We start from the raw sequence: 27,850 nt of genomic DNA on the forward strand, positions 1-27,850 counted from the left end.
AATCCAGCAACTTTTCCTAATAATAATAATAATAATATAAATATATATATATATATATATATATATATATATATATATATATATATATATATAATTTATAGTCGCACAAACACACTAAACTGCTTCTTCAACTCTAAAATAGAGCATCGCCATCTACTGGCAATTGCGTGTCGTCAGTGAGTCAGTTGTTTCCAAGCTTAAAATTCCCCCATTGAAAAACTCATCAATGCAAATGAATTAATTTATACTTTCGAAATGAGTTCCCCTGATCTGATTTACTCATGATGACAACAAGTATTTGAATAGGGGTGTGTAGACTTTTCCTGTTCACAGTGAATAAGTCCCTAATTGTAAAATACAGTACTTGCTAGAAATTTTCAAGAAAAATGGTGCACCATTTAAATCATTGCACCCCCCTCTTCCTTGCCTTCCTAGTTTCCCTTCATATATTCCCGGTAGACAGTGTGTCTCTCTTACAGATAATTTGTCCAGCGAGATATTGTCCATCCTTCACCTTCAGGCTTCCGCTTCCTCCTTGGACACGTGACAATCTTTGCCTTCCTCCTGCGAGGGGGAAAAGACGGGCTGGAAGCTCCTCTCCTCCTCAGAGAGGGGGACGCTAGGTGAGACCGGACGAGGAGGAGACGGCGGGTCGCCGTCCTCTGCCTCGTCCTCATCGTCGTCCTCCATCTCCTTTTCGATGGCCTGTCTGGCTTCCGTCAAGGAGCCCACTTGGCCGGCGAAGTGACTGAGCCAGCTGATGACCACCGTCTCGGCGTTGTGGACGTGGATTGCACCTGATTGAAGTGTCTCTTAATGAGGAGCGCTGAGATGGACAAAAAAAGAAAAAAAAAGAGCTCGTACCGCTAGGGTCGATGGGGAAAGGCTGAGTCGACTCCTTCTCCTTGACTGCAGCGTTTGGACCACCCTGGACAGGAAACATCCATTGTGAGATGAGTGGAACCCCGCTTCTCTTTATATCATGATTTTTCAATCAAATTATTTTATAATAATCGTTTCAATATTTTTTGTTGCTAAAACATTCATGTTTAACTAGGCACTCTCCTAGTTTTTTAGAAAAGGAACAATAAAAAAAAAAAATCCATCAAAAGATTCTAAGTACAACTTTAAAAAATACCGTTAGACAAAAATTGCCCCAAAAACATTTCTACACGATCAATTGCGTTGCACTTAAAATTAAAAACTGAATTGCACCAAAATATTTTGCACGGAAAACAAAATGCCGTTTTAACATTTCAGTAATTCTTTCACATACCACTAGAGGGAGCTGATGTACAACACTTTGAGAATCACTGCAATACGTTGCTGTGTGTATAAAAATATATGCAGCGATCTCCTGCCAAAACTTGAACACTGGCCCAAAATTGGCTATTGAATGCCACAAGATGGCGCCAAAGCAACCACGGTGATTTAACAGTCTTCAATGAGTCTTCTTGTGTGTATCACTCACCTTGTTGCGTAACTTCACCACAGCTGGAAGACATAAATTCAATATTTATAGCAGGCTTGCTTCCTTTACTAAAATCCATTCAATCAATCAATCAATCAATCAATCAATCAATCAATCAATCACATTTGTAACGGGCTTTCCATCATACCTCGCTTCAAGCATGTTTCCTCTTCTGATCGACAGATGCAGAGCAGGAGCGCCAGGGCCGCGGTTACCACGACGACCAAGGGGAAAACTACGGCCACCAACGGAGGACCTGGACTCACCGTTACCACGTGAAAAGGACACATTTGGTAAACCGGCGACAAAGCGCGACATCGTTCTCATATAAAACAGGCGACTAACCGTTGTCGGTGCGTGAGCTGTTTCCCCGCTGAGCCTCACATCTGCGTCATACATATTTAGCTTTCAGTTATGATCATACAACAGTAATGGATGCAAATAGAAACGATCAGTGATATAAGTTGTTACGATTCCTCCAGTAATTTGACTACCTTGGTTAAAAAAAAAAGATTGAAGGTTTTTTTTTTTTAGCTTTCACTGTCAGGAAGAGAAGCTAACAAGCTAACCGCAGCAACAAATAACAAACAAATAACATATTAACACGAAGGCCTTTATGCGCTTTTATTTTGAAGTAAAACCCGGTAGCATGTTGTTCCTTAACAGCTGATTTGACTCATTCACGACATCAACAACGCTAAATTGTCCCGAAATCAAGCTCAATTGCTAATTATGCTAATTAATAATGTTAAGAAATGACTCTATAATGCTAATTTGGTATTATACGCCGCTTGGTGGCTGTGATTAGCGGCCGTTCCAACGTTAATTGCTAGCAGCGCTGGATGCTAGCAGTGTTAGCGGCTAGCAGCACTTGTCTGCTTCAGTGGTGAGAGCTGTCGGATGACTTTTATAACCGGTTTAATAGACATAAAAGACAATGTTCTTACTGATCACTTTTCAACAAAGCAGGCTTACTCGAATGTGCTGTTTTAGCTAGCAAAAAATCACTACTGTGGTTGTAATGTCACTTTGTTTTTTATGATATCATAAGAGAACCAATAGGAAAAAAACACACCAGGGAGCTTAAATTTCCAGCAGATGATTTAAACAAGTAAAATTTGAAAATGCAACGATTATAACATTTCTAGGTAATTGCGGCTGGACGTACGAGATTTTGTATACAGAAATAATCATTGCCCAAATTTTGAACCATATAAAAGCATTATAATCAAATTTTTTGAGATGCATGGTAATAGGATTTATTACATTGATTTTCCTGCGATTTCTGCAACATTCCATAGAGCGGCAGTCAAACTAAAATCTTAGTTGACTTGTGTTTCACCTCAAGACAGTAGGTGGCGGTAGGGACCAGTTGATAGCTATGTCATCTTCACTTTACAGGCTACATAGACAGAACATACCATTTTTCATTTTTTTTTGTGGGTGTTAAAAATTCAACCCACATATATATGGATGGAACTGTTGCCACTGATTTGAGTGGATGAAAGAAAAAAAAATATTCTCAAATAACTTTAATTATAACGCCTTTATAAGGATTTACAAAATGAGGAAAAGTTAGCAAAGTGTGTGCACAACCAAGAAAAGGCACGATGTGCTTGTGCCATGATGAAATCTTGATATGTTGTCATCATGTGGGTGAAATTTCAGCTCCCTGGTGTCTTCTTTCAATGCTTTCCATTTAATGTTTAATAATAGATATATGTGGGATTATTATACTTACTCGGGAAATGAACACAATCTGTCAGCAATACCGCTAACGTCCGAAAATGAAAACAAAGGCGTCTTTTCTTCTTCTTCTGTGGTTGTCGTTGTTTTTGTCGTCGTTCTTGTTGATGTTACTGAGGGAACAGGCAAAATGTGGCGCTTAAACCAAAAACAAACTGACAAAGAGGAATTTCTAATGTCAAGCACAAGTGTTTTACCCGTTGTGGTTGCGACACAGTTTTTGCAGTTGTCGGTATACGCGGCCACAGCGGCGCAGCGGAAGCCTCCCTGGCATGTGCACTTGAGGTTCGACGTGCTGCTGCAGTTTGCCAGCACCCTCTGATTGAATTCTAAGAAGTAAAAAAAAAAAAAAAAAATGTCTGATGGGCTTTCATCACAGCAGGGCAAAAATTGGTGCAAGTGCACACACGGCCATAACATTAGGTACACTTTTGTGTATTTCAGTTGTGTAAATTTTTTTAATTTTCTGTCATGTGAGAGGATTTTGCTCATGTGTGAGAGCGAATTTCAGTAGTGTGTGTGAAAATATTACAGTGGTGCTTGATTTGATTGAATTTTTGTGTTGTTATGGAATCGTTTTAATTATTCAGCGTGAATTTTTCAAGTTTGTGATAAACAATTTCACTTGCGTGTGAGAAAATTTCACCAGTGGGCGTGGTCAGCGTTTCCATTGTATGTTTTTGGATCCTACAGGTGTGCCTAATGATGTGACCAGCAAGAAGGTCACTTTACCGGGCCTGCAGTCGCCGTAGCAACGATGGCAGACGTCCTCTCGGTTCCATTGGTCGGTGTAGCTCCCGGCGGGACACGGCGCGCACCATCCGCAAGACTTCTGGAACTGACCTGACGTGATACGAAAACAACTGAAACAGGCATGATGTGCAAAGCGTGTGGTGGCGCCGAGCCACCGAGCAGGCAGGATGTGGTCAGCGAGCGTGAGCTGGCGTCAAGTAGGGCGTGAGAAAAGACCCCAAAAAAAAATGCAGTTATACTTTCAAACGCCTTTCAAACCATCTTCTGATTCATTGATATGGAATAGGCGTGAGTCAAAGCGTTGTGAGGAAAAGAAGTTTGATTTTTTTCACTCTACGACGTCATTGGACTCGATGACGCATCTTTGCAAAAAACTCGGAGCTACATTTACAACTTCAACCGCATTTGTTCCAAGAAACGGTGATGTTTGTCTGCAAGAAACAGCAATTATGTCCTCGGGTCACTTAGACCCGGGACCTATTTAGTCACCCGAATTTCTCCGAAATGCGTATCGTCCAAAGCCAATATTTCGTTTTAACATGTGATTTATATTCAGTTCTCATGAACAGCAATAACGTCTCTGGGTCAATATGACCCGGCGGTGTGTGCATTTGTACAAAAGTGTCAAAATCCCACAAAGTAGCAAGGTTAAGTTATATGTGTTACGTTTGACTATCTGGAATAGTATAACATCCCGGGTCAATTTGACCCGAGGTGTAGGGTTTTGCTTTAAAAAAAAAAAGCCAAAAATTTAATGGATGTTGCTTATACATAAGCTAAGCAGAACTCTGCATTCAATATTTACTTTACCTTTCAAATGGGTCACTTTGACCCACAACATAACAGGAAGTTAATTTGTCCCAGACGTTATTTATTTTGTGTCCAATCAGCTTCCAGCCCCCCGTGTTGCTATGTAAATCAAATCTGCCTCGAGCTTTCAGAAACGCTTAGTGGCAACTGTTCAATATAACGCTCAATTGTTACTTTCACGTGCGGGGAAATATTATTTTGTATTTGGTGCTATCGGGTCAACATTTTGCAACAGCAATAGAAGAAAAGTTTTTGTTTTTTCTCACCTGGAGGGCACATCTTGCACTGCTTCCTCTCAGCCTGCAAAGGTGCATTAGTGAGCATACGTATACATATTTACATATGCATATATTCACATACACACACATATGTAAATATAAATGCATACACGCATCATATATAGTCATAAAAATGCATAACAACAACTACAATAGCTACCCAGAAAACGCAAAACATAAACATCAAACTCTCAGTAATTTCCACTAACAACCCTGGCTAAATTAAGCTCCTCCCAGAAATGCGTATATATATTTACATATACATATATTCACATACACACATATGTAAATATAAATGCATACACGCGTCATATATAGTCATAAAAATGCATAACAACAACTACAATAGCTACCCAGAAAACGCAAAACATAAACATCAAACTCGCAGTAATTTCCACTAACAACCCTGGCTAAATTTAGCTCCTCCCAGAAATGCAAAGATATAAGTCTTTCACTTAAGAAAGTTTATATGCACATAAATCATATACTACACACTTCCTTACACATACTTTGAATTTTTTAATATCATTTACACATTTTAAATCCCATCCTTCCTTGATGGCAATTACTACTTTCCTAATAGCCAAGGTTTTGGCGCCGTCAGCACTTTTTTTCAAGGAGGAAGCGATCTTACCAGCGGCAAGGTGAGCAGCAGCTGCGCACACGCCAAAAGTAGACTCGCAACATATTGCGCTTTCAGGCCCATCCTGTTTTGCAGCATGATGAAAAAATAAAATCAGCAAACACAAACATTTTTATGGTATTTCAAGTACGTCGAGCAAGCTTTTCTTTTACCTTTGGCGGCTTGGATTCTGCGGAAGAGCTTTGCTCAGCATCTTTACTTTCTGTTACTTTTCATACGGCTCGCCTCCGCCCCTCGGTCGACGTCACTTTTTCCTCCCCGCCCGACGTCTCGTCCGCCCACTCGGCACCGGCGCGCGCGCGCAGGACCTCCGATTTCACCGATTACCGTACTCAAGAAGCTAGCCGGGCTGATCGGAAACTCGCAGTGTTGACTTAAAAGATAGGGTGCCGTATATGAAACTTTCCTTGTCGGGGAATAGGAACAGTCAAAATATAATAATAAACGGCGCTGAAACGCTAACAGAAAAAAATATTGAAACGTGATTCTAAACGAAGTAGAACACGGGTGCGTAGGTAAGCGTATACATTTGGAATGAAAAAAAGACTAGCCCCTGTGGCGTGAATTTTTGCAATATGTTGACATTGGAATGTGAATCGGCTAAATTTTGTGGAAGGGGATGAAAAAAAACAAAGAAACTCATTGGGAATGGGAATTGGGAACAGAGGTGGGTTACTTACATTTTTTTCGCCAGTCCTCTTTTCATCGTCGGTCCATCAGTTCGTTGGTGTATTTTTGCCCGTGACGGAAGGCGACATTTTACTTTTCTTTTTCTGGTGCGTCACTCGTCAGGCGTTGGTCTACCTCTGTCTGCGCTCAATTCTTTTTTTCTGTTTTATTATTCACACCTCAAGTTAACACCTTGTTTGTGGTTTTACAGTCACACTGGAATTGAAACAAGACGCAGTAATATAAGTGTAATACGAAAACAAAGCCATCTAAGGGGTTTAAGCCTAAACTATAAAATCTACTCCATCATATTTAATACAGGGGACGAAAGTGCAATCAGGGAATCATGTCTGCTGGATGGCATTATCATGCTTTACATGACCCTGAAATGGTAGATGTCTGTTCTCATTTATAACTGCCTGCCCTACAACTATAGAAGACAGTTTCATTAACATTTGTCTAAATGTGTCAAATACACTACAAGTGAAACAAAGTATTGCTGAGGTAGAAAGAAAAAAATGAATACTGATGATGAATGGGTCATTTAGTATAAATACTTGGAATGAGAAAAAAACTACTCATGATTTATCGGTATGTTCTAAACCCAGAAAGTCTCAAAATAGAAAAACTATACGTAAAAAAAGAAAACACTTCTCTCCCATGCACATTGAAACAAACAATTTAAAGCACACTGTAAAAAAACACACACAAAATGTTGCTGAGATATAAGTCATTTAATCTCTTCCTTTCTTTTTTTTGACATACAGAACATCTCGCAGCTGATGCTAACATGAACTTTCAAGCGTTTAGATGTCCACTATTGACTTACAGCAACACACAAAATTGAAATTAAAAAACAAAAAATACTTTTAAAGGAATCACAACAATGGCTTCTTTTTTGTTCTCACCGGTTGTTTACATTCTAGTAGCTCAGCTATTTCAAAATGGCTGCAGCATACTCGCATATTTTCGCTGTCGGGCGGAATCTTTGCATCCGTAATCACAATATTTACCAAGAAATTAAAAAGGAAAAGGCATATTTCGCATTATTAAACTTGAATTAAAACTCAATCGTTCCCAAAGACGCACTTATATGTTTTTGTAGTTCAGCATTCATTGTACAGTATAACTAAAGTACTTTTTTTACTTTTTACTTACTTCACTTTTTGTCCTTTAGGGCACCAAAAGTAATCCCTTACTTGAGGTACTTGAGCAATACTTTACTTATCTACTAAATTACCAAAAATAAATGACTACTTTAATGTATGAAGTAATCAATTATTTTGGTCATTTTTAGCACTTGGAGTAATTGATTACTTTAGTACTTAACATAAAGTAATCAATAACTTTAGTACTCTGTTCATTATTTTTTTACCAGCCATTTTTTTAGACCCTCCTCAAACAATGTACAGTATTACGAAAGTAACTGATTACTTTTTGTCCTCAAGTAATTATTTAGTTACCAAAAGTACTAACCTATTCACTTAGGTACTTTGGCACCCGAAGTAATCAATTACTTTAAAATTACCGCAAAATAATCGATGACTTTAATGTATAATGCAAGCAATTACTTTAGTCCTTTTTGTAGTAAGAGTAATTGATTACTTTAATGTATAAATACCAATTGACTTTAGTCCTTTTTTGTAATTAGAGTGATTACTTTAGTACTTAACAACATAATAAATAACTTTAGAACTTAATTGATTAATGACTTAAATCACCAGCCATTTATAGATCCTCCTTTAATCAAACAAACATTAAAAAAATAGAAAAATATACATATATGTATATTACTTAGTTCATTTAGTACAAGCCCAATTTTAGACATTTTAAACATTTCAATATTTTTTAAGATACAAATAAATTCCTGGGATTAAAACGACTGGAAAATACGTCTTTGGGATTGAATGAGTTAAATGAGAACACTTTTTGTCATATTTTAGACTTGTTACCGATAGAGTAACGGTCCGAAAATAATGAAACGAGCCAAATTTGGACATAGGCTTCCGCCAATCAAGTCATAACATTGAAAGTAAAAAAATACAAAAAATAATAACAATGCCGATGGCTTGTAAAAAGGACAACATTGTTTCCTGATGTTGCCTTTACTTTAGTGCTTTACGTAACATCGGCGGACCAGGCAGGACACACCGCTTGAGGTTATTTTTCACGATTTATTCGCACACTAAAACGATTTACAGTAATAAGGTAAGCGATTCTTTGAACGCAATCTAAATATTGAGAGTGAAAGTGGAACCGGGCTCCTCGTTTCCCTTAAACGTTCTATTTTGGATTGACGCATTCGCTATTGAGCCGACGCGGCGGCACATGCATGCGCGGAAATTGGCTGAAAAAAGCGAAAAGAAATGTGGTCTTGCACAGGACATCTCTTTACTTCCTGCTTTCGTATCGGCGCTCTCATGCATTACTGGAAGATAAGCTTCAAAATGCGTCCGCCTCTTGTTTTCAATTGAACAACTCGCGCTGATTCAGAAAAAAGGAGTGACGGCTAAATGAAGCCTCATGAAGCACTTTTGATATATTTCTGCCTCCTCTAGATGGCGCTCTTGGTTTGGATGAAATGGAAATGTACGACTCCATACTTGGCGCCTCCCCGATCGTACTGTTATCCCTTCCGTTTCCGTCCCTTTGGCTGCAGTGTCACGTAGAGCCGCGGTTATATTAGCGGCGCTTGGAAGTCGAATTAGAGCGAAGCCTGTAGCTGACCAAACGTGAAAACGATCACAGTTTACACTTGAAAATCCAATTTATTACAAAAGAAATCTATTTACAACGCTCCGGTGCAGCGTAGTTCTTTCCTACTTTTCCTTCGCGTCTACCTAACACTGTTTGAGTTTCATGAAGGCACTCTTACAAGACACGTGATTGGTTCCCGACGCCACCATCGACCAATGACTCCGGCCGTCATTGGTTGATGGTGGCGAGTCAATCACGTGTCTTGTAGGAGTGCCTCCCTCACATTAAAAAAAAGAATCAGCTACCCACATGCACATGCAAGAAAATGTCATGGTGTCACAGGTGCTTCATGAGGCTTCATTTTTCATCACTCAGAAAAGTATTTTTAATCCATGAATTCACAGAGGAAAATGTTTTTTTTTTTTTTTATTTACAGTTTTTGCTCGCTTTGGGCTTTACAAGCGATGATTGCTTAGTACATGTTGGCGTTATTTCGTTGCTTTTCCTTGTTCCGTTTAAACTCAAATTTAACATATTTACATCGAGCACATTGGTGGGGTGTAAAATTATAAATAGATAAATAAATAATGTCAAATAAAATAAAAAATAAAGACACTGGGGCCGCTTCATCCGTTCAAATTTCCTTTGTCTTTTTTGGCACTCGGTGACACACTCCTTCCAAATTGGAATGTTGCCCGTCCAAATAAAAATAACACGTAAATACATTGAAACTTATTCCTCTGATTGGCTCCGCCCTGAATCGAATTTTTTTTCATTTAAATATTTCCTTCACTCGAGCAGCGAAATGTCAGCGCTCACAAGTCAAAGCAAAAAAATAAAAAGGCCACGTTAGGGCCCATATCGCATAAAACTCGCACGTCAAGGTACCACCGCATTATTGATTTTTTGCGTTTCTCGCGTTAGCAAAAACATCGCACGTTTCCCCTCTCTCTCATGCTGCTTGTACGTTAAAGTGCACAGAAAATATTGCACATAATGCGGCGGAAAATTCCCAACAAGTTGAGCGACGGGGTCATCTTCCGTCGGCGAATTGCGTTGCGCTTTCAAGTTTTGATTTCATTTCCCACAAATCAGCAAGCGGCTCAGCAGCCTGATAAAGAAGCAAAGCAAGCTTCCACTCCGCGGCAGTAAAACGCTGACTGGTGACGTGGGAACGCAAGCGTCAAGGATTTTACATCGACTAAATATATTTACTCCATTGCTATACTAGGATGAACATGTTTCTCAATGATTTCTTTGTGTTTTTGCCCACGTTTTCGATGCGAATGACGGTAGATTATAATGTGTCTCTATTCAACACGGGAAAAAAAAAAACATCGGGAACATTTGCAAGGAAATTGTACAAAGGTGAAGCGCTTGGTCGGCAAGCGAGTACACAATTGTTTTGATAACATGCACCAAAAACTGCATTTTGCACCGTGCATTCTCAGTCTAAAAACTTAAACGCTCCACTCCAAAAAATATATATTAAACTAGCTTAATTTTGCTACTCAATTGATATGTTGGTGAAGGACAGACAAAACTTGTACTATTAGGTGACTCCTCTAGATGGCAGTCTTGCATCAAAGAAATTGAATATCTTTACACACTAGTGTTTATTTTTAGACCAGAGCGCCATCTAGAGGAGAAAAACAATAACACGGATGCTCACTGAAATTCATTTTCCCATCACGTGCGAGGATTGTTTTTCCAGGCTTATGCTGCAGACCTCACTAGGGGAAGGGGCAGAACTTTATGCCCTCTTCGCTTGTGTATTTCTTTAAGAAATCTATCTATCTATCTATATATCTATCTATCTATCTATGTTATATTTTATGTAAAATTGGCTGTTTTGATGCCCTTCCCCCTCAAAAAAATCTAAATTACGTTTGTCCCTCTAAACATGAATATTTAGTAAACTGAAGTAGTAGTTTGCAAGTTCACGACTTTTTTTTATCTAATGAAAATGTTTTTTCCCCCAGCAAAATAACCATGACCCTGCATTTTATATAACAGATCATTAAAAAAAAGACGTATCTATACCAATATAAAAATAGGACCGGTAGATTGCAACAAGGCCAGGTATCGGCTGGATACCAATACTTGCTATCGGTTATCACCAATCTTTGATATGCTTAACATAAAACACTATTTAAGCTAAAAACAAAGCCAGAATTGATGCTCAAAATGTCCAGAAAACTAAACGTTTTTTCCCAAGCTCCCAAAACAAATCCCAATTTTTTGGACCTATTCTTAAGATGTATGTGATCACAACACTTGAATTGGAACGCGTGCTTCACCCTTTGTACCAAATCCTACCAAATGTTTCCGTCAACGGGCTATCTGACAAGCTAGCATAAGGTGGCTACGTGGACCATATTGCCTACTGTGATGTGATGATGTTTGCCGGGCCACAGGCGCGGTACTGTTACTGGAGGTCACGTGACGGCGGCCAGGTGTCAGGACCTCCCGGCGCCGGACGAGGACGGGGGGGACGCCGAGCTCCTGTCGCTCTCTCGCTGGTCGCTGTCGTCGGAGGACGCCTGCGCAGCGTTACTGCGGACAACACGAAAAAAAAAAATACCCACGCTCTAAAATGAACTCATTCCCTCCCACTGACGGCTATAGACGTTTTTCTCATAAGTCGAAGCGAAAATGCAGTGACGTAAAACTAATTGTGAGAAGAAGTACTTGTCGCCGCTTTGAGTAATGAGTCTCCTGCAGGTTTCCATCTGGACGTCCAGGCCTCTCTTCATGGAGCACATCTCCATGTACTCGTGCAGGTGGCGGTTCATGTCGCTTTTTGCAGTCGCCAACTCCAACTAGGGGGCGGGACATGCCTGCGCTTTCAGTATTCTTCAACACTGACATAGTTTCTTTGGAAACTTTGCTAGCTTATTGCTAACAGGAAATGCTAAAGTATTTATCATCCTTGAGGCAATTTATGTTGAAATACAAACACTGCAGCAACACATATAGAAAAGCAATATAATAACACTCGCAGACATATAATCTTTATCCTCCAGAATAAAGACTAATATGTATGCAGTTGCAGTGAGAAGACTGCCTTTTTTGTGGATTGATCATATAAAAAATACTGCCCCCTGGTGGCCAAGGAGTATTAATTCAAAGCGTTAAATCATCGCTCAATCACTCTTCATTTTCTATGCTAACAGGAAATGCAAAAGTAGTTATCATCCTTGAGGCAATTTATGTTGAAATACAAACACTGCAGCAACACATATAGAAAAGCAATATAATAACACTCGCAAACATATATTCTTTATCCTCCAGAATAAAGACTAATATGTATGCAGTTGCAGTGAGAAGACTGCCTTTTTTGTGGATTGATCATGCAAACAAATCACTGCCCCCTGGTGGTCAAGGAGTATGACTTCAAAGCGTTAAATCATCGCTCAATCACTCTTCATTTTCTATTTCATGAGGTTTATCACTTATTTTTTTTTGAAACAAAAATGAGAATAGTACACTTTTTTGTTAAATGCCTTACCTCAATCTGGTCAATTGTCTCCTGGTATTCCTTCTCTCGGGATTTGAACAAGCACTCGGTGTCGTTGATCACTTTTTCCAGACAGTCGTCCTGGTGGAAGGGAGAAAACAAATATGGGCTCTAAAATTATAATGAATTACAATAATAACAATACACACGCACACACATTAACTTTGACATCCCTAATATATACATATACCGTGTAGTTTTACTCTGGCATCTCTGCCGAATTTATTTCAAGTGAAATGAGTACGGTCATGAGCACGTTTATAAAGGCGATGGCCTACCTCTCCGGGTGGGTGGGCGGGGTCGGGAGGCAGAGTGCATCCTGGGAAATCCTCCCACAGCAGCAGCGTCTCCTCCGTCTCCTCCCAGGCCAGACTGTCGCAGTCGTCCTCAAACTCGCACTCGCGCCTGCGAGGGGACCATTTTACGCCAGGTTTACGGAAATCCCGAGAGGTCTCGCGCGACCGCTCACAGGTGGTTCAGCATCCTCTGCATCTCCTCGTTGATCTGATTGGCCGAGGAGTTGGCGTGCTGCTGCTGCTGCTGCTCGTCCTCTCTGGCCGCGCCGGCGTCGCTTTCGGACGTGCTGAGCGGTTCGTCGGCCTCGCTGCCGGCGACCGACGCGGGCGTTTGCTTGCGGCGCAGGCTTAACGACGGCTGATTGTTTGTAACCTGAACACAATTTCGGGGTGAAAAAGGAAAAACCGGGGGGCGCTTAAAAAGAGATTCGAACAAGGTTTTTGGAGTTTTTAAAACCCTGGGTATCGGCGGTCCCATTTGAAACGCAACCTTTGAACTATTTTGACAATCTATAGGAATTTTTAACCTTTTAGTGCTTTTTTTTATATGCTTTTGTTAGAGGAACCAAGACCAAAGGCCCAAATGGGTCAAAATTGACACGAGGGGTGCTACAATGTTTATTTCTCACGCTAAATCAGTCCAAAGCTCAAATAGTGGGAGGCCACAACAAAACCGGCTTTGCTTTTGCCCCGTATGGTGTAATAGCAAATCTGTGCCACCAGGTAGTGCTGTGGCGCTCTTATTGTCAAAGGCTGTGCAGGGGTTAGAAACCTTTTATTTCATTCAATGCCATCACTTTTTTTTTTTTTAATGTCCAGACAGTCAATCCCAGATAACCAAGTATGGATTTAATACTTAAGTGTCTGAAAATCAATATCCTTAATATAGTTAAAAAACGTGAAAATACATCCCAGGCATTGAATGAGTTAAAATGCTGTCAACATATTTTTTCTAAATCACATTAATGATTAATGCGATTTAGAAAAAATAAAGTCTGCAAACTCTTTTATAACTTTTTCTTCAGGTTAAAATATTTAAGATATTGGTGTTCATTTCCAGATCAAATTACATGCATGTATTGTATGTATTGCAAGTTACTTTAAATGGCCTCTTGTTTTTATCAAAGTTAAAAATGGTATTCCTTGTGAAATTTTCATAAATTATGACCGTATTTACAGTCACCACGAGTGCAGGGGAGTGTTAAATGTTTTCTCTTTCCTTGAGGGAAAATTTACAAAAAAAAATAAATTGCACCGAGTCAGCCAAGTAAACAACTTCTCATTTAACATGATGCAAATTATGGCTAAATTGTGTTATAGTGATTCTAACAACAGGGGACGTCACATGATCTTTGTTTTCGAGTAATAAACAATCTGAAAAATCTATGGGGAAGAAAAAAAAAGTCCACCTGGTAGATCTGGATGACGTCTTCGCAGTTCCTTTGCTGGGCCACGTCGCAGAGTCGAGCCGTGATGTCGATCCTGCGGCAGATGTCCATGTCCACTTTCATCGCTTTTTCCTGAATCTTGGTGTCCAGATCCGACAGATTCTACATGAGAACAGGGAGAAATAGTGAACCAATGAACGAAAATATGAAAGATATATATAGCATAATATGCATAAAGAATATAGAAATAAATGTGGCTAAAGAGACAGGCTTCACTTTTGCCTGTGTTGTGTAATTGCATATCTACGGCACTAGGTGGTGCAGTGGCGCTCTCATTGCCAAAGTTTTTCAATCAATGTCAACATTTTTTTTCTAAATGAACTCTCTCAGTGCCAAGCGTTATTGGAAAAGGAAATGCTGCCAATGAAAGATTGACTTCCATTCTTCAGTTACTCATGCATGTAGGTAACAGCTGTGTTGTAAGCGTGGAAACACTGCCATCCAATGGTCACACTTATCACTACAGTGCTCAATTGGCTTATTTTAGGTAAGCATCAGACAAGGGTGTCAGCAACCCTCCATTAAAAAAATGTTTTCGACCAGAATTTTATGATTTATTAGTGTTATCACTATTTAAATTCTCATTTGAATTCTCAGCCATGGCACAGAATGGGTTAAATTAATGAATAATGTGATTAAGTTTTATACCTATTTCTTTGGGTTAAAAGATGGGTAAAAGATATTGGTGGTAATGTTCCAGGTTAATTTACATGTATTATTATTTATTCATTACATTTTTTTCAGCTCAAACGCTTCAGTGGCTCAAAAATGCTTCTTGTTTAAATAAGGATTTACATATTTTTTTTAAATTCAAGCACTTTGACGCAATTCAAGCTTTTTTTTCAGATTTGGAATAAGCTGTAACCTGTATTCGTAAAAAAAAAGAAAAAAAAAAAAAAAGAAAAGTTAATATTTGCTGAAAATGTTGAATTTTAGGTAAATTTGTACAATTTTCATATATAATGATCTCATTTATAGATCATATAAGATCTCATTGAAGAGACAGAGGGTGCAAAAAAAATCTTTCCTTGTGGGGGTGCGTTGCAAAAATTAAAATTGAGAAGAACTGACTTCATATCGAGAAAAATTCCCGTTTGGGTGAGCGCCGTCAAGTTGCACTCACGTTGCTCATGAGGCCTTTGAAGAGCACCAGCTCGGCCTTCAACTGCTGAACTCGGAGGGCCAGCTCGTCCTGGCAGCCTTCGCTCTCCTGCAGGTCCTGCGCCAGCGCAAAACACAAACGGGAAGCCTGAAAAGGCACACGCGCGCCGTCCGCCTCCGAGAGCGTGCGTTACGCAAGAAGAGCTCGCCGACACAATAAGAGCTTTCGGCGCCGGTGAAGCGCACGGAAACATCGTAAACAGTAAACGCATCATGGAGCGCGAGGAGATGGGGTCTTGTCTGACGGCGAGGTCGTTGACTTTTACTGGCGCCCCCTGTTGACTTAATTCAATGCCCTGCCGGCGATATCGACGTTGTATTTTTCAGACTATAAAAATAACTGGATTATAAAATAATAACATTTAACGTTAGATATTGACAAAAATGGTGCATAGAAGTTCTTTTAATTTTTGTTTGAGTTCAAACTTATTTTTCAAACAGCCTGGTTACAGCAACAGGGTAGAACAATGCAACAACACAACAGTAAAACGCCTGATTGTGTTTACACGTGAAGAATGTCCCCTGGTGGCGAGTAAAACTGCAGTTCAAAGTCACACTTCATAGCTTCTTATTCTGTAGCCTTTTTTTACTGGGGGACTGCCCCCTGGAGGCTAGTAAAATAACTGCAAATAAGCCGCACTGGAATGGGTTCATAACGTGAGAAAAAGTAATTTGTAGTCAGAAATTTACAGCATTGTTTTTATTCATTATTTATTTTATAATTAATTAAATGTAGGTAAATGCCTGAGTCGTTGTAAAACCTTGAGAGCCATTGACGTGAAAAGACGTCAATGGAAACGCTACCTTTACATTAGCTAGTAATAATTAAAACGCAGTCTGTGCCGGGAAGGTTTGCGATGGACGCTTTAGGGTGGGGTCTGCAGGACTAAACATTTCTGATTGGACGGCTACACCCTGCATGTTGATCTCATGTTAAAATACAGCTGTTGTAGAACACACACACAAAACTCACACACCCGCACACACACACACACACACACACAAATCTTTACCTCTTGCAAGTCAGCAATCTTCTGCTGCAGGTCGGTCCTCATTGTGTATTCCTCTTCCCACCTAGGAGTCAAACACACACAAAAAGTGAAAAAGCCCAACCAATTCAAAATGTGTCCCTATTTTTTTTTTCGCCTTGAGTGCCAGACAAAAAAAAACAAAAAAAAAAAAACGATTATATTGTCTATAACATGTTTTCCTCCTATATCATGGTTTATTATTATCTGGGAAAACTAAAAGAAAAAAAATCATGTAAAAACAGCTGTCGACCACAGCTCACACTCAAAAGCTCACATTAGTTGTAGGGCTGCAAATATTTTGGAATTCTATTCGACAATTGTTATATTGTTATATGTTTCCGTGGCTGGCACATGAAAATGAATCAAAATCGAAATTTGGATGGGGTTCACTCAAAGCTAACACAGCTTATATGGGGCATTTGAGTGCTGCTAGCTGCTATCACTGCTAGCATCTAGCGCTGCTCGTCGCTGCTAGCCTTAGAGCCTTTTTTTTAACTGAGGTGCTTAAAGACTTATTTCAGCCTCAATTATGAGATATATTTCATATTTCCTGGTTTTGGGTCACCTGACTGGAACATCGAAATGAATAAACATAGAAATTTGATCGGGTTCTCCCATGGCTAACGTCAATCTAAATGGGGGTGCTGCTAGCCGCTAGCATTGCTAGTATCTAGCGCTGCTCGTCGCTGCTAGCCTTAGAGCCTTTTTTTTTTTAACTGAGGTGCTTAAAGACTTATTTAAGCCTCAATTATGAGATAAATATTCATATTTCCTGGTTTTGGGTCACCTGACTGGAACATCAAAATGAATAAACAGAAATATGATAGGGTTCTCGCCAATCTAAATGGGGTGCTACTAGCCGCTAGCACTGCTAGCATGTTGTCGTACTGCTCCCCTTAAAGTCTTTTTGTAACTGAGGTGCTTGAATTATTCAGACTTTTTTCAGCCTTAATTATGAGATAGATTTCACATTTCCTGGTTTTGGGCCCCTGACTGGCACATGAAAAATAAATAAAAATACACACAGCACATATGCAGTAAAAGAGCTTTCCCAAAAGTAATTTTTGTTCAAAAAATAAGTTTAAAAGGCAAACACTGCACGCGCCTCCCAAACCGCCGCATCGTCTCATTAAGAATTTCAAGCGTTGCGACGCGTCTTCAAGCATCTGAAAACGGGAGACGGACGCCGCGGGAATGCGGAGTGGGAGGAGCGCGCAACCTCCGGCGAGGCGGGACGCCCACCCGCACTCGCCCCACCTTCCGCCAGCGCGTGCTGCATTGCAGATATGGCGAGGAGCGAGTGAGGAGGGCGTGAGAGGGAGGCCGCACGGGAGGAGCTTTTCACTCCGAGAGTTCAAAAAAAAAAAAAAAAAAACACAAACAAGCACGAGCGAGGTATTACGTAAGTTCAAAGTTATGTCCTTGGTGAGGCAAATTTATCATTTATCACATTAGGACTCACTTTTTTGTATCAAAATTATATGAAATTGAAAATTCGCTGGCATTCGGAATACGGAAAAAAAAAAAAAAAAATATATATATATATATATATAAATAAATACCTCATTAATATGATATTCAAAATATTGAAGTAAAAAAAATACAGATAAACATGGCCGGCCATTTCTTTTAAACCTTCTAAATGACACTGAGAACAAAACAATACTTCCTGTTTTCACTCTTCTTCTTTTACGATTCCAAACAGTATTATGCTGTCATCAAGTGGCCAACAAAGGAATTACACCCCACATAAACTGTAAGTGGAAAAAAATTGAGCTATAAAATTAAAAATAAAACCTCCATTTTAAGTACAATTTTAATCAAAGTAATAAATCTATCAAATATGAAATTAATATGTGAAAAATATGTGAAAAAAATCTTGACAACGATTTAATCTTGGGGATGATTTGCTTAAATGATACAGTTAAGTCGTTAACAATTGTAAAAGCTTTTTTTTTTTAACCAGGATTTTAGAGTAGCACATTTTTCAGTCATTGATTTTTAAATTGACACTAGGGAGCTGAAATTTCACCCAGATATGTCAAAGTTCAACATGGCACAACCACTTGGTTTGAGTTTTTGTGCAGTTTTAGACCCTTAAAATCTTGTTTTCTTGGTCAGTAGCATTTTGCCATTGCAACACATATCCGATTACCGTAATTCCCCAAATATAAGATGCGCACGCGTATAAAATGCACCCTTAGTTTTGGTGTTTTTGTGTAAAGACTATTGCAAAACAGAATAAATGCCATCTTTTGTAAACGCTTCATATTTTCTTGCGTTCATATCTGTAAATTACATATTAGTTACGCGTGTTTTAGATTTCCCACATTGTGAGCGGTCAGTGAACGCCTCGCCAGTGTGACGTTGAAATCAAGTTGTTGTTTTTCCTTTCATCCTTGACACATCCTTGACAAGTTGCGCAGTGTCTCCGTTTTAGTCATATTCCTGCGTGTAAACAAGGATGGACTCGGACGTTGGTTCAGTCTGCTCGCTTCTTTTATTGTAAATAATGCCGTAACATTCTCAGCTAAATGGAGCTGCTGCAACAGGCACTGGCGGCTAACAGCCAAGTGATGTCACATTACCGTAATTATTGTAAATAAGAATATGGCCGATATAAAAATGAACTGACAGATCAATCTTCCTCGAATGGTGTCAAATAAAAAGAAAAGAAAATCTAAATTTTAAGTTACCGCTTTGGTACGCACTCATACTTTTGGCCTTCATTTTTTGGGGGAGAAAAAAAACAACAGGGTGTCTTATATTTGGGGAATTACGGTATATTAAAAGGCTTTAACCAGTACAACCAACAAATTCAAACAACTGACTGAAAATTGGTGGAAGTTTCATCCCTTTGCGGCTTTGACCTTTGACCTTGGGGATAAAACAGGATGGGAACATCTGACCAACGGAAACGTGATTGACCTTCATTCTTGTGTATATTTAGAAGGCCGACTTGTTGATGTTGTGCGTGTATTCCTAGCAACGGCAACTGGCTTTTTTTTTTTTTTTTGTGAAGTAGCGGACTTGCGCCATAAATAAATGGCCATTTACGCTGACTCAGCTTCACACAGCTGTGATGCAGCTGCTGCAAAACCGCATTCAAAACAAAAAACGAAAATGGCAGCTTGAAATTTATTTTCTAGGAAACTCACAATAGAAGGTACAAAATACTGGTTTTTTTTTTAATATATTTAGCGACCAAAATCCATACATGCGTATACCGCAAAAGGAGATTTTACCTGACTCGTTCACTGCCATAGACGATTACAGGCGTCAAGATTCATTTCGACTCGGCCGGTGGCAGTGAATGAGTTAACCCGATAGTTGTTATTGTTTTCGTTTGTTAAAAAAAATACGATAGAAGAGGACCTGGAAAAATAATCGAATATTAAATCACGATTGCAAAATGCTAAAATGGAAAAAATGGAGATTGTATGATTGTATGTCAGTCTGGTGAAGTTGTATCGGTGCCATAGTATTGGAGTATTAAAAATGTGGATTAGTCTCTGGATTATGTTGACGAATAATTACGATTTTGGGAGTTTTCTTTCAAATGAACAATGCAAAAATGTTTTTTTTTATGATTCGGTTGCTGGTGCAGTTTGTAACATGTCAGAAAGTCGCTACAAATATTTGATAATTGATTTCCAAAGTAATAGCAGATGTTTGCAAATATCTCATTTTGGTTTGATCATAATTGTTCTTTCAAAGAAATCAAATGAGAGGACATTTTCAGTGTCAAGAGACGGAAATTTTGAGTTTTGACCATTGTAGGTCTCTAAATGATTAATCGATTACAAAAAAGATCATCGATTAATTTGGTCAATCTATTAATCACATTTTGATTTGAAAATCAGTCAACTTTTAGAGAAATCTGACAATATTTTCATTCAGGACAGAAATTTGTACAATTTTTGGTCCCTAAACGATTTAACGATGGACAATTTTAGATCTCTAAACGATTAATTCCCCAAAATAATCATGATTAATTTGATAACCGACCAATCGTCAGAATTTGACTGGAAACATTCTCAAATTTCTTTAAACGCCGACTGACTGGCAAGTCAAAACAAGACTTAATTAATCGATAACCAAATATGATCATCGATCAATTTTGGAGCATTTGGACAATTTTAGGTATCTAATCGATTAAATGATGGACAATTTTAGGTGTCTTAACGATTATTTACCAAAAGATAATCACGATGACTTTGGTATCCAACCCATCGTCAGAATTTCAGTCTGCTGACTGGAAACATTCTCAAATTTCTTTGAATGCAGACGATTATCAAATATAAAGAAGACTTGATGAATCGATTTTGAAATCTACCGCAATTCCAGAATAATCGCTAAATTGTCGCGCCTCTGCAATCTGCCGGTGAAAGCGGAGCCACACGATTGCATTTACCTGCGTTTATATTCGTCCCTCTCCCGCTTGACTTTGGCCAGCACGTTGTAGAGCGCTCGGATCTCGGGCGTGATGGTGTCGATCTGGACCCCGACTCCATCCGGGTGCACCCAGGACACCCCCGGGCTGGTCAGGCGCTCCGAGCCGTACCCGCGGGCGGGGTTGTAGGACCAGATGGTGCCCGGCAGGAAGCGCGGGGCGACGCTCGCCGAGCATCCTCCGGGTCCGGACGCGGGGGAGGTGGCCGGCGACGCCCGGCCGACGGTGACGGCGGGGTTGTCGGCGGCGTGGGCCCGGGCCGGGGCGGCGCTCCCGGGGGCGGGGCAGGACAAGCCGGCGGGCCTCCGGGCCGAGTTGTTGGTGTTGTGGAAGGGGAGCGAGCCGGGTCTGAGCGGGATGGCCCCCACGAAGCCCGTCTGCACGCCGGCCTCTTGCGTGCGCGGCCTGCAGCCTCCGTCGCCCTCCAGCGCCTGCTGCAGCTGCTTCTCCAGAACTTTATTCCTGCGCTCCAGCTCGTGAACCTTGGCCAGGAAGCACCTGAATCGCAAGTTGAGGGTTTTCAGAACGCTGATGTTGGATCCCAGGTCGTTGCGCAGAGCCATGGCGGCGGGGGGGTGATGCACGCCGGACTGCTGGTGCTGATGCTGATAGTGGTGGAGGTAAGGCGAGCTGTGCGAGGGCAACTCGGAACCGGGGTGCTCGGGGTCGCCCAGCAGGAGAGACGCTGGGTCCGAGGAGCCGAAGGCGGCGTGCGGGAGGAGGCCCGACGGGGATTCTGGATGTCCTGTGGCCTGGTTCGGCTGCGGATGTTGTTGGAGATGCGCGGTGGCCCCCAACAACGGATTCATGCTATGGTACGGGAAACTAAAACGCTGCAGATCTGGCATGAACACGGGCGGGATGTGGCTCTCTCCAAAGCAGAAGAATGCGAATAAATTCGACAGATATACAAAACGGACGAGATGCGCAGCGTTTACCTTCTTATATAAGCGATTCGGAATTAGATTTATCCTTACAGATTAGAAGGTCTTAACGGCGTTGGGTCAACTCGGTGACACATGGGCCGCCCCCCCAAAAAAAACGGCAAAAATGACCACGGAATGAGCGGCAAAGGAATGCGGAGACACGCTGGAGGATTCGTTTAAAAAAAGGCGAAAAAAAGCAGATGGATGAAGGAGAAATCTGACGTGAGTGTGTCGCTCCGAGTTGTGGCAACAAAATGTGACCGCAGGACAAGTGCAGAGGATACAAGCTTTACCGTAATAATGCTAACAAAAGAGCAAGCCGTCCTTGGAAGTCCTCTTGATTGCACTAAATTGCGCTTCCAGAAAATAATTATTGGACATAAATGGGGTAAAAGATTATTCTTATCCACTATTATGTGAGAAAATCTTCGAAAATGTTGTCGCAAAGCGGAAATTGCAAAACGAGGAATTAATGCGGTTCAATTACACGCGGTAGTACGTCAAACATTGCGGAAGTTATCGAAGTACGCCCTCTAGCGGACTGGAAGCGGTATTGGTTGACGTCACAGCCGTAAGCAAAAAATATTCGTTTTTTTTCCATTTTCTATGATTATTCACGACATTTTCTTTCCCAAATTTCATCCTAGATTTTTGAAATCCTACTGGAATTTCAATCTTTGCTTAACTCAATAAAAAATATTAAATGCCATAAACTCGAAAGTTAAATGTTTTTTAAGACGCTTCATCTGTTAGTATCAAATTTGACCGTTTTTTCTACTTAATTATTTTTTAATAAAATAGATAAATATGAAATGGATGGATGGATGAAATATCACATGTAATTGAGAAATTACTTTTTTTATGAACAATCTTAATTAAAAGGTAATTTTGCATATTTGTCTAATGTATTGTCGTAAACACTAATGCATTACCATTTATTTTGCTTTTTATTAATGCAAAAAAAGAACCTAAATTTATGAAAAAAAGAACCTAAATTCAAAAATTGTTCTGTGAAGCAGTTTTAAGTCATCTAGTCCAAAAATTGAGCCTTCTATTCAATAGACCATAAATCCTCTCAAAAATCGAACTGCGGTAATATGTTGTGGTAAATTCCAGTTTTATGCTCCGCCCCCTCCATCGTTCTTGTTTTGCAGAATTTTTTATTTGTATACACACTTCACAAGGAATTAATTTTGGGTAGAGCACCACTGTCCGCCGCTAGACGGCAGTATATTACGATAGACAGTAAAATTGAATTACAAGTGGGAAGTACAGTGTTCCCTCGTTTATCGCGGGAGTCACGTTACCCAAAATATTCGCAGTCACCGAAATATGAGAAGTAGAGTTTGAACTTTTCTGTTTTACGTGCCATGTTTTTCAGTATATTTATTTAAAAAACTTAAAATAGGAATGGCACATTGGAGGCAGCGATTCTCACAAAGAGGACTTTTATTTCTCCGCCGGCTGCATGGCTGCAGCACCACAGACACTCAACACCTTCAACACCTCACAGACGCAGAACAGGACATTTCAGAGAAGGAAATCTTTACAAACGATTCCTTTGTGATCTGTGGAAAGGTGGCTGTGTGGGGTGGGGTTGGGGGGGTCTCTTCCCAGGCGGGGTTCGTCTAGTAAACGCAACGAGGCAGAGCTCCACGTGTACAGTGTGAAACTTTTTTTTTTGTTGTACGTGTGGAACTCCGATGTGGAGAATGTGGCAAAGTGCAGAGCGACCCGACCGGGTTTACTCCTTGGAAGCCATGTGGGCCATCAGGTCGCACACGCGGTTGCTGTAGCCGAACTCGTTGTCGTACCTGGGGAGAGGAGAAGGTCCTCGGTCAGTGGGGAAACCCTCAAAAAAACGCAGTCAATTTCAGACTACAAGCTTGAACTTTTTTCTCATGATTTGAGCCCTGCGGTTTAGAGTTTATAGTTGCTAGCCTAAACTCCATATATAATGTTTTGTGTGTACATGTACACCCAGATGGCTGGCACACGTACCAGGACACCAGCTTGACAAAGTGGTCGTTGAGGGCGATGCCAGCGCCGGCATCAAAGATGGAGGAGTGGGTGTCGCCGTTGAAGTCTGTGGACACAACCTGCAATGGGGGTGTCGCATATTGTTAATACTGAGGAAAAAAAAAAAGAGGGGAGAAAAAAATCTAATCGGCGCATACCTGGTGGTCTGTGTATCCCAGAATGCCCTTCATGGGACCGTCAGCGGCGGCCTTGACCACCTTCTTGATGTCGTCGTACTTGGCCTGTGCAAATGGGTTGAGGAAAATGAAGCTTCATGAAGTGTTTTTGTTTTAGTCCTCTAGACGCTGCTCTAGGTTTGAAAATCAACACTAGTGCAGTTAAATTGCATTAAATTTCCCCCGTTTCCTTGAAACAACAAATACCGGTACATATTTTTTTGATTTATAACCCAATGTTCCGTCTTTCCGAGATGTTACAATGGCTTCAATTTCCGTAGACAGACGGCACACTATCGATGCACTACCAAGAGCGGCCAGAGGCGGCGCCAAAAACAAAGACAAAGCCAAAATAGGCACAAATCTGTCACGGTTAAAAGTCAAACAAAATCAGTTCCAAAACACAGAGATTATTTCACGGACCCCCTGCAGTCAGGTGTCCATCCCGAGTTGAAGCTCAGTAGGCCTACTTACGGGTTTCTCCAGACGGACGGTCAGATCCACCACGGACACGTTGGGGGTGGGCACACGGAAGGCCATGCCGGTCAGCTTGCTGTCAAACAAACGCAATTGACAAGTGGCCTCAAGCGCCTTCCGCAAATGGTTGGGCGCCAGCTTTCATTCGGAAAGGCGTACCCGTTGAGCTCGGGGATGACCTTGCCGACGGCTTTGGCGGCGCCGGTGGAAGCGGGGATGATGTTCTGGCTGGCGCCGCGGCCGTCCCTCCACAGCTTGCCCGAGGGACCGTCCACGGTCTTCTGGGTGGCGGTGATGGCGTGAACTGTGCTCTGGTGGGGAAAGATGACACATCGCGTCGTTAGGGTTAGCTAAAACTGAAGCGAGACAATTCATTTTCTATTCACGAATATAACTACAAGTTAGTCTAAAGCTGAAAAAAACCATCAAAGTGTTTGAAATGAAAACAAAAGATTTATTGCAGATATGGCAAGTTGTGCCAGTTTATTATTGTGTGCTAAATCTATGTAAACATGAGAGGTATCATATGAAAAATTGATTTCCATTCCTTACTTAGAAATGCATGTAGGTAATATCTGTGTTTTATGAGAGGAAACACTGCCATCCGGTGGTCACAGTCATCACTACAGTGATCAATTGGCTTAATATTAGATCAGCTCTAGTCAAGGATGTCGGCTACCCTCCACAAAAAAAAAACATATTTGACGCGAATTTTATTCATGAGTATTTTTCTTACTGTTTTAAAAGACGAGAATTCTCGTCCGTGGCACTGAAAGAGATAACTGCCCTCTGATTTCAGTCTAGGTAAATGTTCAAAGCTCATACTGTACTACCCTTGGATAGAAACAGAAACTACAATGTGACCCACGATAAAAAGGAGTTTGACAGCCCTGTAGCTTCTATTCTATGCGCCTTAGAATCCGATGCGCCCTATAGCGCGGAAAATACGATAATCCGTCCCGGGTCTTCCAAAATCAACAACGCTGGCTCATTTAGTAGATTTTGTCATTAAATATAACGTGTCTCCTGTCAAAGTGTTTTTGAATCCTTACCATCAAGCCCTCAATGATGCCAAAGTTGTCGTTGATGACCTTGGCCAGGGGGGCCAGGCAGTTGGTGGTGCAGGAAGCGTTGCTATGACGACAAGCACGCGGGTCATTTCAAGGCGACAGAGAAAAAGCGTCGCTCGTACGCGGCTCACCTGACAACCTTGAGGGAGTTGTCGTACTTCTCGTGGTTGACGCCCATGACGAACATGGGTGCGTCGGCGCTGGGGGCGGAGATGATGACCCTCTTGGCGCCGCCCTTCAAGTGGGTCTGAGGTCAAAGCCGTGACAGAGGTGAGACATTTTGGCAGGAAGTCATGCTGGGCACATTTGTACGTGTAGTCGTACGTACGGAGGCCTTCTCGATGGTGGTGAAAACGCCAGTGGACTCGACCACGTACTGGGCGCCAGCATCGCCCCATTTGATGTTGGCGGGGTCCCTCCTGCGCAAGGTAAACATCAGGAATTAGTCCTAACCCCAAAAAGGAGGCTCTCATCCTTCAATTTTTCTCTATGTGGCCTTCAGGGAGCAAAATTCTGGACGGAATGCGCGCGTACCCCGCTTTTGAGGTTCATTAGCACTTCAAAAGGTTGAAAGACATATCTTCTTTTTTTTCTTCTTCAAATATCCGCTTGAAAAAGGCCGTTTCCTACTCACTCGTGGAACACGGTGATCTTGTGTCCGTCGATGACCAGCTTGTCACCCTCAACCTTGACCTCGCCGTGGAAGCGGCCGTGGGTGGAGTCATACTTGAACATGTAGACCTAAAAGGCATTAAAAACATGCAACAAGTTGAAGTTCCAATTCATTTTCTCTTTATTTGAAAATGCACTGTTCCAGTCGCGAAAGGTGTTCGATTAGTATTCGATTCTAGCGACGTGGATAACATTTCAAGGCCCAAAACTCACCATGTATTCCAGGTCGATGAAGGGGTCATTGATGGCCACAACCTCCACCTTCTTGGAGTGGAAAGCAGCACGGGTCACCAGACGACCGATGCGGCCGAATCTAAAAAGAAAAAAAAAAAAAAATTTGGTCTTTAGGTGTCCTTTGCGCTCAAGCTTTCGAAAGATGCTAAATACCAAAACTCAAAGGGTGACATGAAAGTTTGAGCAAATGGTCCTGTCAATTTGGTAAAATCCATTTTTATGAATCACATTATTTTTGTCCACAAGATTTTGTGCTTGCGATTCCCTGATACTCGCGATGGGAAAATGAAGCTTCACGAAGCACCTAGTATTGTTTTACTCCTCTAGATGGTGCTCTTGGTTTAAAAATACACATTAAAGCAGTGGAAATCTTTAAATCAAGAGTGCCATCCAGTAGAGTAGAAAAAGTATCGCAAGTGCTTCGTGAAGCTTCGTTCGTCCATCACTTCCTGATACTTTTGCAAAAAGATGTTCGATATTTTCTATGTTGCAGATTCTCGGGCAAAACAAGATTTTTGAAGTGAAAAGAGTTCTGAATATCATAGGAAGTGAGGTTTTGAGGGGAGGGGTCAAACAAACGGGGCCGACGGGCGCCGTGTTTGATCAGCGCTTGTTACTTTTTAACCGTGGAGTTCAAAATACGCCCCTGGCTTAAAGGAGGGCGGATAGAGGGCAGAAATCCAAGTGAGCCAATGGAAGCCGGAGTTGTGGGGGGGGTTGTTGATGGGACTGCTATCTACTAAAGGTCAAAGTGCAACCGCGACTTGGACGACTTCATTTTATCAGTACTATTATTACCCAAGAGTGCCGCGAGGCTTTCCATACAAACATGGTAATCTTCAGTCATCCGCGTCCAGAGGACCGGGGGGGGGGGTTAAAAATAGCTTGACATTTTCCCTTGAGTGTCTCAAAGGCTGACTTGGGGGGGGGGGGGGGACGGATTAAATTGCAACACGTGGACACAATATAAAGCAAATGAATGTGAAAATATAAAAAAAATCTTACCCGTTGATACCGACTTTCACCATTTTGCCCGAGTTGAGTGAGTCCTCTGCAGGGAACAAGGGAGAATCATTTCAGCAAAAATTTGCGATGCAAAATCATTCAACGGTTGAATTATGAGCGCGGGATAAAACGGAGGAAGTTTTGCGTTACCGTTTGTGAGCGCCTGAATCTGTCCTGCGACTCCAGGTGAGAGTGGGGGAGAGCAAAGTCGAGCGGGGCTTTTTATGGGGGAGTGGACTTTCAAGCCGCGCCCACCCGGGCGCCGCCCACTCCTGCCCTTCTGAATGCCAAGGTC

At 41.2% G+C, this 27,850-nt stretch overlaps 3 protein-coding genes across 3 annotated transcripts; all 3 read right to left on the reverse strand.

The window, feature by feature from the left end:
• Positions 1-109: 109 nt before the first annotated feature.
• Positions 110-6,221, reverse strand: LOC148426097 (uncharacterized). Its single transcript, XM_088410564.1, has 11 exons — positions 5,854-6,221; positions 5,693-5,765; positions 5,047-5,080; positions 3,950-4,060; positions 3,415-3,546; positions 3,213-3,330; positions 1,817-1,857; positions 1,620-1,727; positions 1,472-1,494; positions 865-928; positions 110-797 (listed from the first exon to the last, which is right to left on the reverse strand). The coding sequence occupies exons 1-11, from the start codon at positions 5,892-5,894 to the stop codon at positions 517-519; spliced, it is 1,026 nt and encodes a 341-aa protein (XP_088266690.1). The 5' UTR covers positions 5,895-6,221; the 3' UTR covers positions 110-516.
• Positions 6,222-7,085: 864 nt separating this feature from the next.
• Positions 7,086-22,151, reverse strand: LOC148426098 (non-homologous end joining factor IFFO1-like). Its single transcript, XM_088410563.1, has 9 exons — positions 20,938-22,151; positions 16,506-16,566; positions 15,455-15,550; positions 14,293-14,433; positions 13,057-13,256; positions 12,866-12,992; positions 12,579-12,668; positions 11,759-11,889; positions 7,086-11,623 (listed from the first exon to the last, which is right to left on the reverse strand). Exons 1-9 carry the CDS (start codon positions 21,822-21,824, stop codon positions 11,527-11,529), a joined length of 1,830 nt encoding a protein of 609 aa, XP_088266689.1. The 5' UTR covers positions 21,825-22,151; the 3' UTR covers positions 7,086-11,526.
• Positions 22,152-23,333: 1,182 nt separating this feature from the next.
• On the reverse strand, positions 23,334-27,818 carry gapdh (glyceraldehyde-3-phosphate dehydrogenase). Its single transcript, XM_088409429.1, has 12 exons — positions 27,706-27,818; positions 27,556-27,601; positions 26,530-26,629; positions 26,279-26,385; positions 25,973-26,063; positions 25,776-25,891; positions 25,627-25,708; positions 24,734-24,885; positions 24,572-24,650; positions 24,080-24,163; positions 23,904-24,001; positions 23,334-23,716 (listed from the first exon to the last, which is right to left on the reverse strand). The coding sequence occupies exons 2-12, from the start codon at positions 27,576-27,578 to the stop codon at positions 23,647-23,649; spliced, it is 1,002 nt and encodes a 333-aa protein (XP_088265555.1). The 5' UTR covers positions 27,579-27,601; positions 27,706-27,818; the 3' UTR covers positions 23,334-23,646.
• Positions 27,819-27,850: the final 32 nt, after the last annotated feature.

Source organism: Hippichthys cyanospilos, chromosome 3 (genome assembly GCF_059441005.1).
Source record: "Hippichthys cyanospilos isolate Australia breed blue-spotted pipefish chromosome 3, RoL_Hcya_1.0, whole genome shotgun sequence".
Taxonomy (NCBI): Eukaryota; Metazoa; Chordata; class Actinopteri; order Syngnathiformes; family Syngnathidae; genus Hippichthys; species Hippichthys cyanospilos.

What these genes read in the sequence shown, in the direction of transcription:
- LOC148426097 (XM_088410564.1), bottom strand. Translation starts at nt 5,894, where the DNA reads ATGCTGAGCAAAGCTCTTCCGCAGAATCCAAGCCGCCAAAG. An exon ending in GTGCAAGATGTGCCCTCCAG is followed by an intron (nt 4,061 to 5,046) that starts GTGAGAAAAAAC and finishes GTATCACGTCAG; the next exon opens with GTCAGTTCCAGAAGTCTTGC. An exon ending in TTTCCCCATCGACCCTAGCG is followed by an intron (nt 798 to 864) that starts GTACGAGCTCTT and finishes CACTTCAATCAG; the next exon opens with GTGCAATCCACGTCCACAAC.
- LOC148426098 (XM_088410563.1), bottom strand. Translation starts at nt 21,824, where the DNA reads ATGCCAGATCTGCAGCGTTTTAGTTTCCCGTACCATAGCATGAATCCG. An exon ending in AGGGACGAATATAAACGCAG is followed by an intron (nt 16,567 to 20,937) that starts GTAAATGCAATC and finishes TTTGACTCCTAG; the next exon opens with GTGGGAAGAGGAATACACAA. An exon ending in AGATTGCTGACTTGCAAGAG is followed by an intron (nt 15,551 to 16,505) that starts GTAAAGATTTGT and finishes GCGCTGGCGCAG; the next exon opens with GACCTGCAGGAGAGCGAAGG.
- gapdh (XM_088409429.1), bottom strand. Translation starts at nt 27,578, where the DNA reads ATGGTGAAAGTCGGTATCAACGG. An exon ending in GCATCATTGAGGGCTTGATG is followed by an intron (nt 24,886 to 25,626) that starts GTAAGGATTCAA and finishes TTTCCCCACCAG; the next exon opens with AGCACAGTTCACGCCATCAC. An exon ending in TGGGATACACAGACCACCAG is followed by an intron (nt 24,002 to 24,079) that starts GTATGCGCCGAT and finishes CCCCCATTGCAG; the next exon opens with GTTGTGTCCACAGACTTCAA.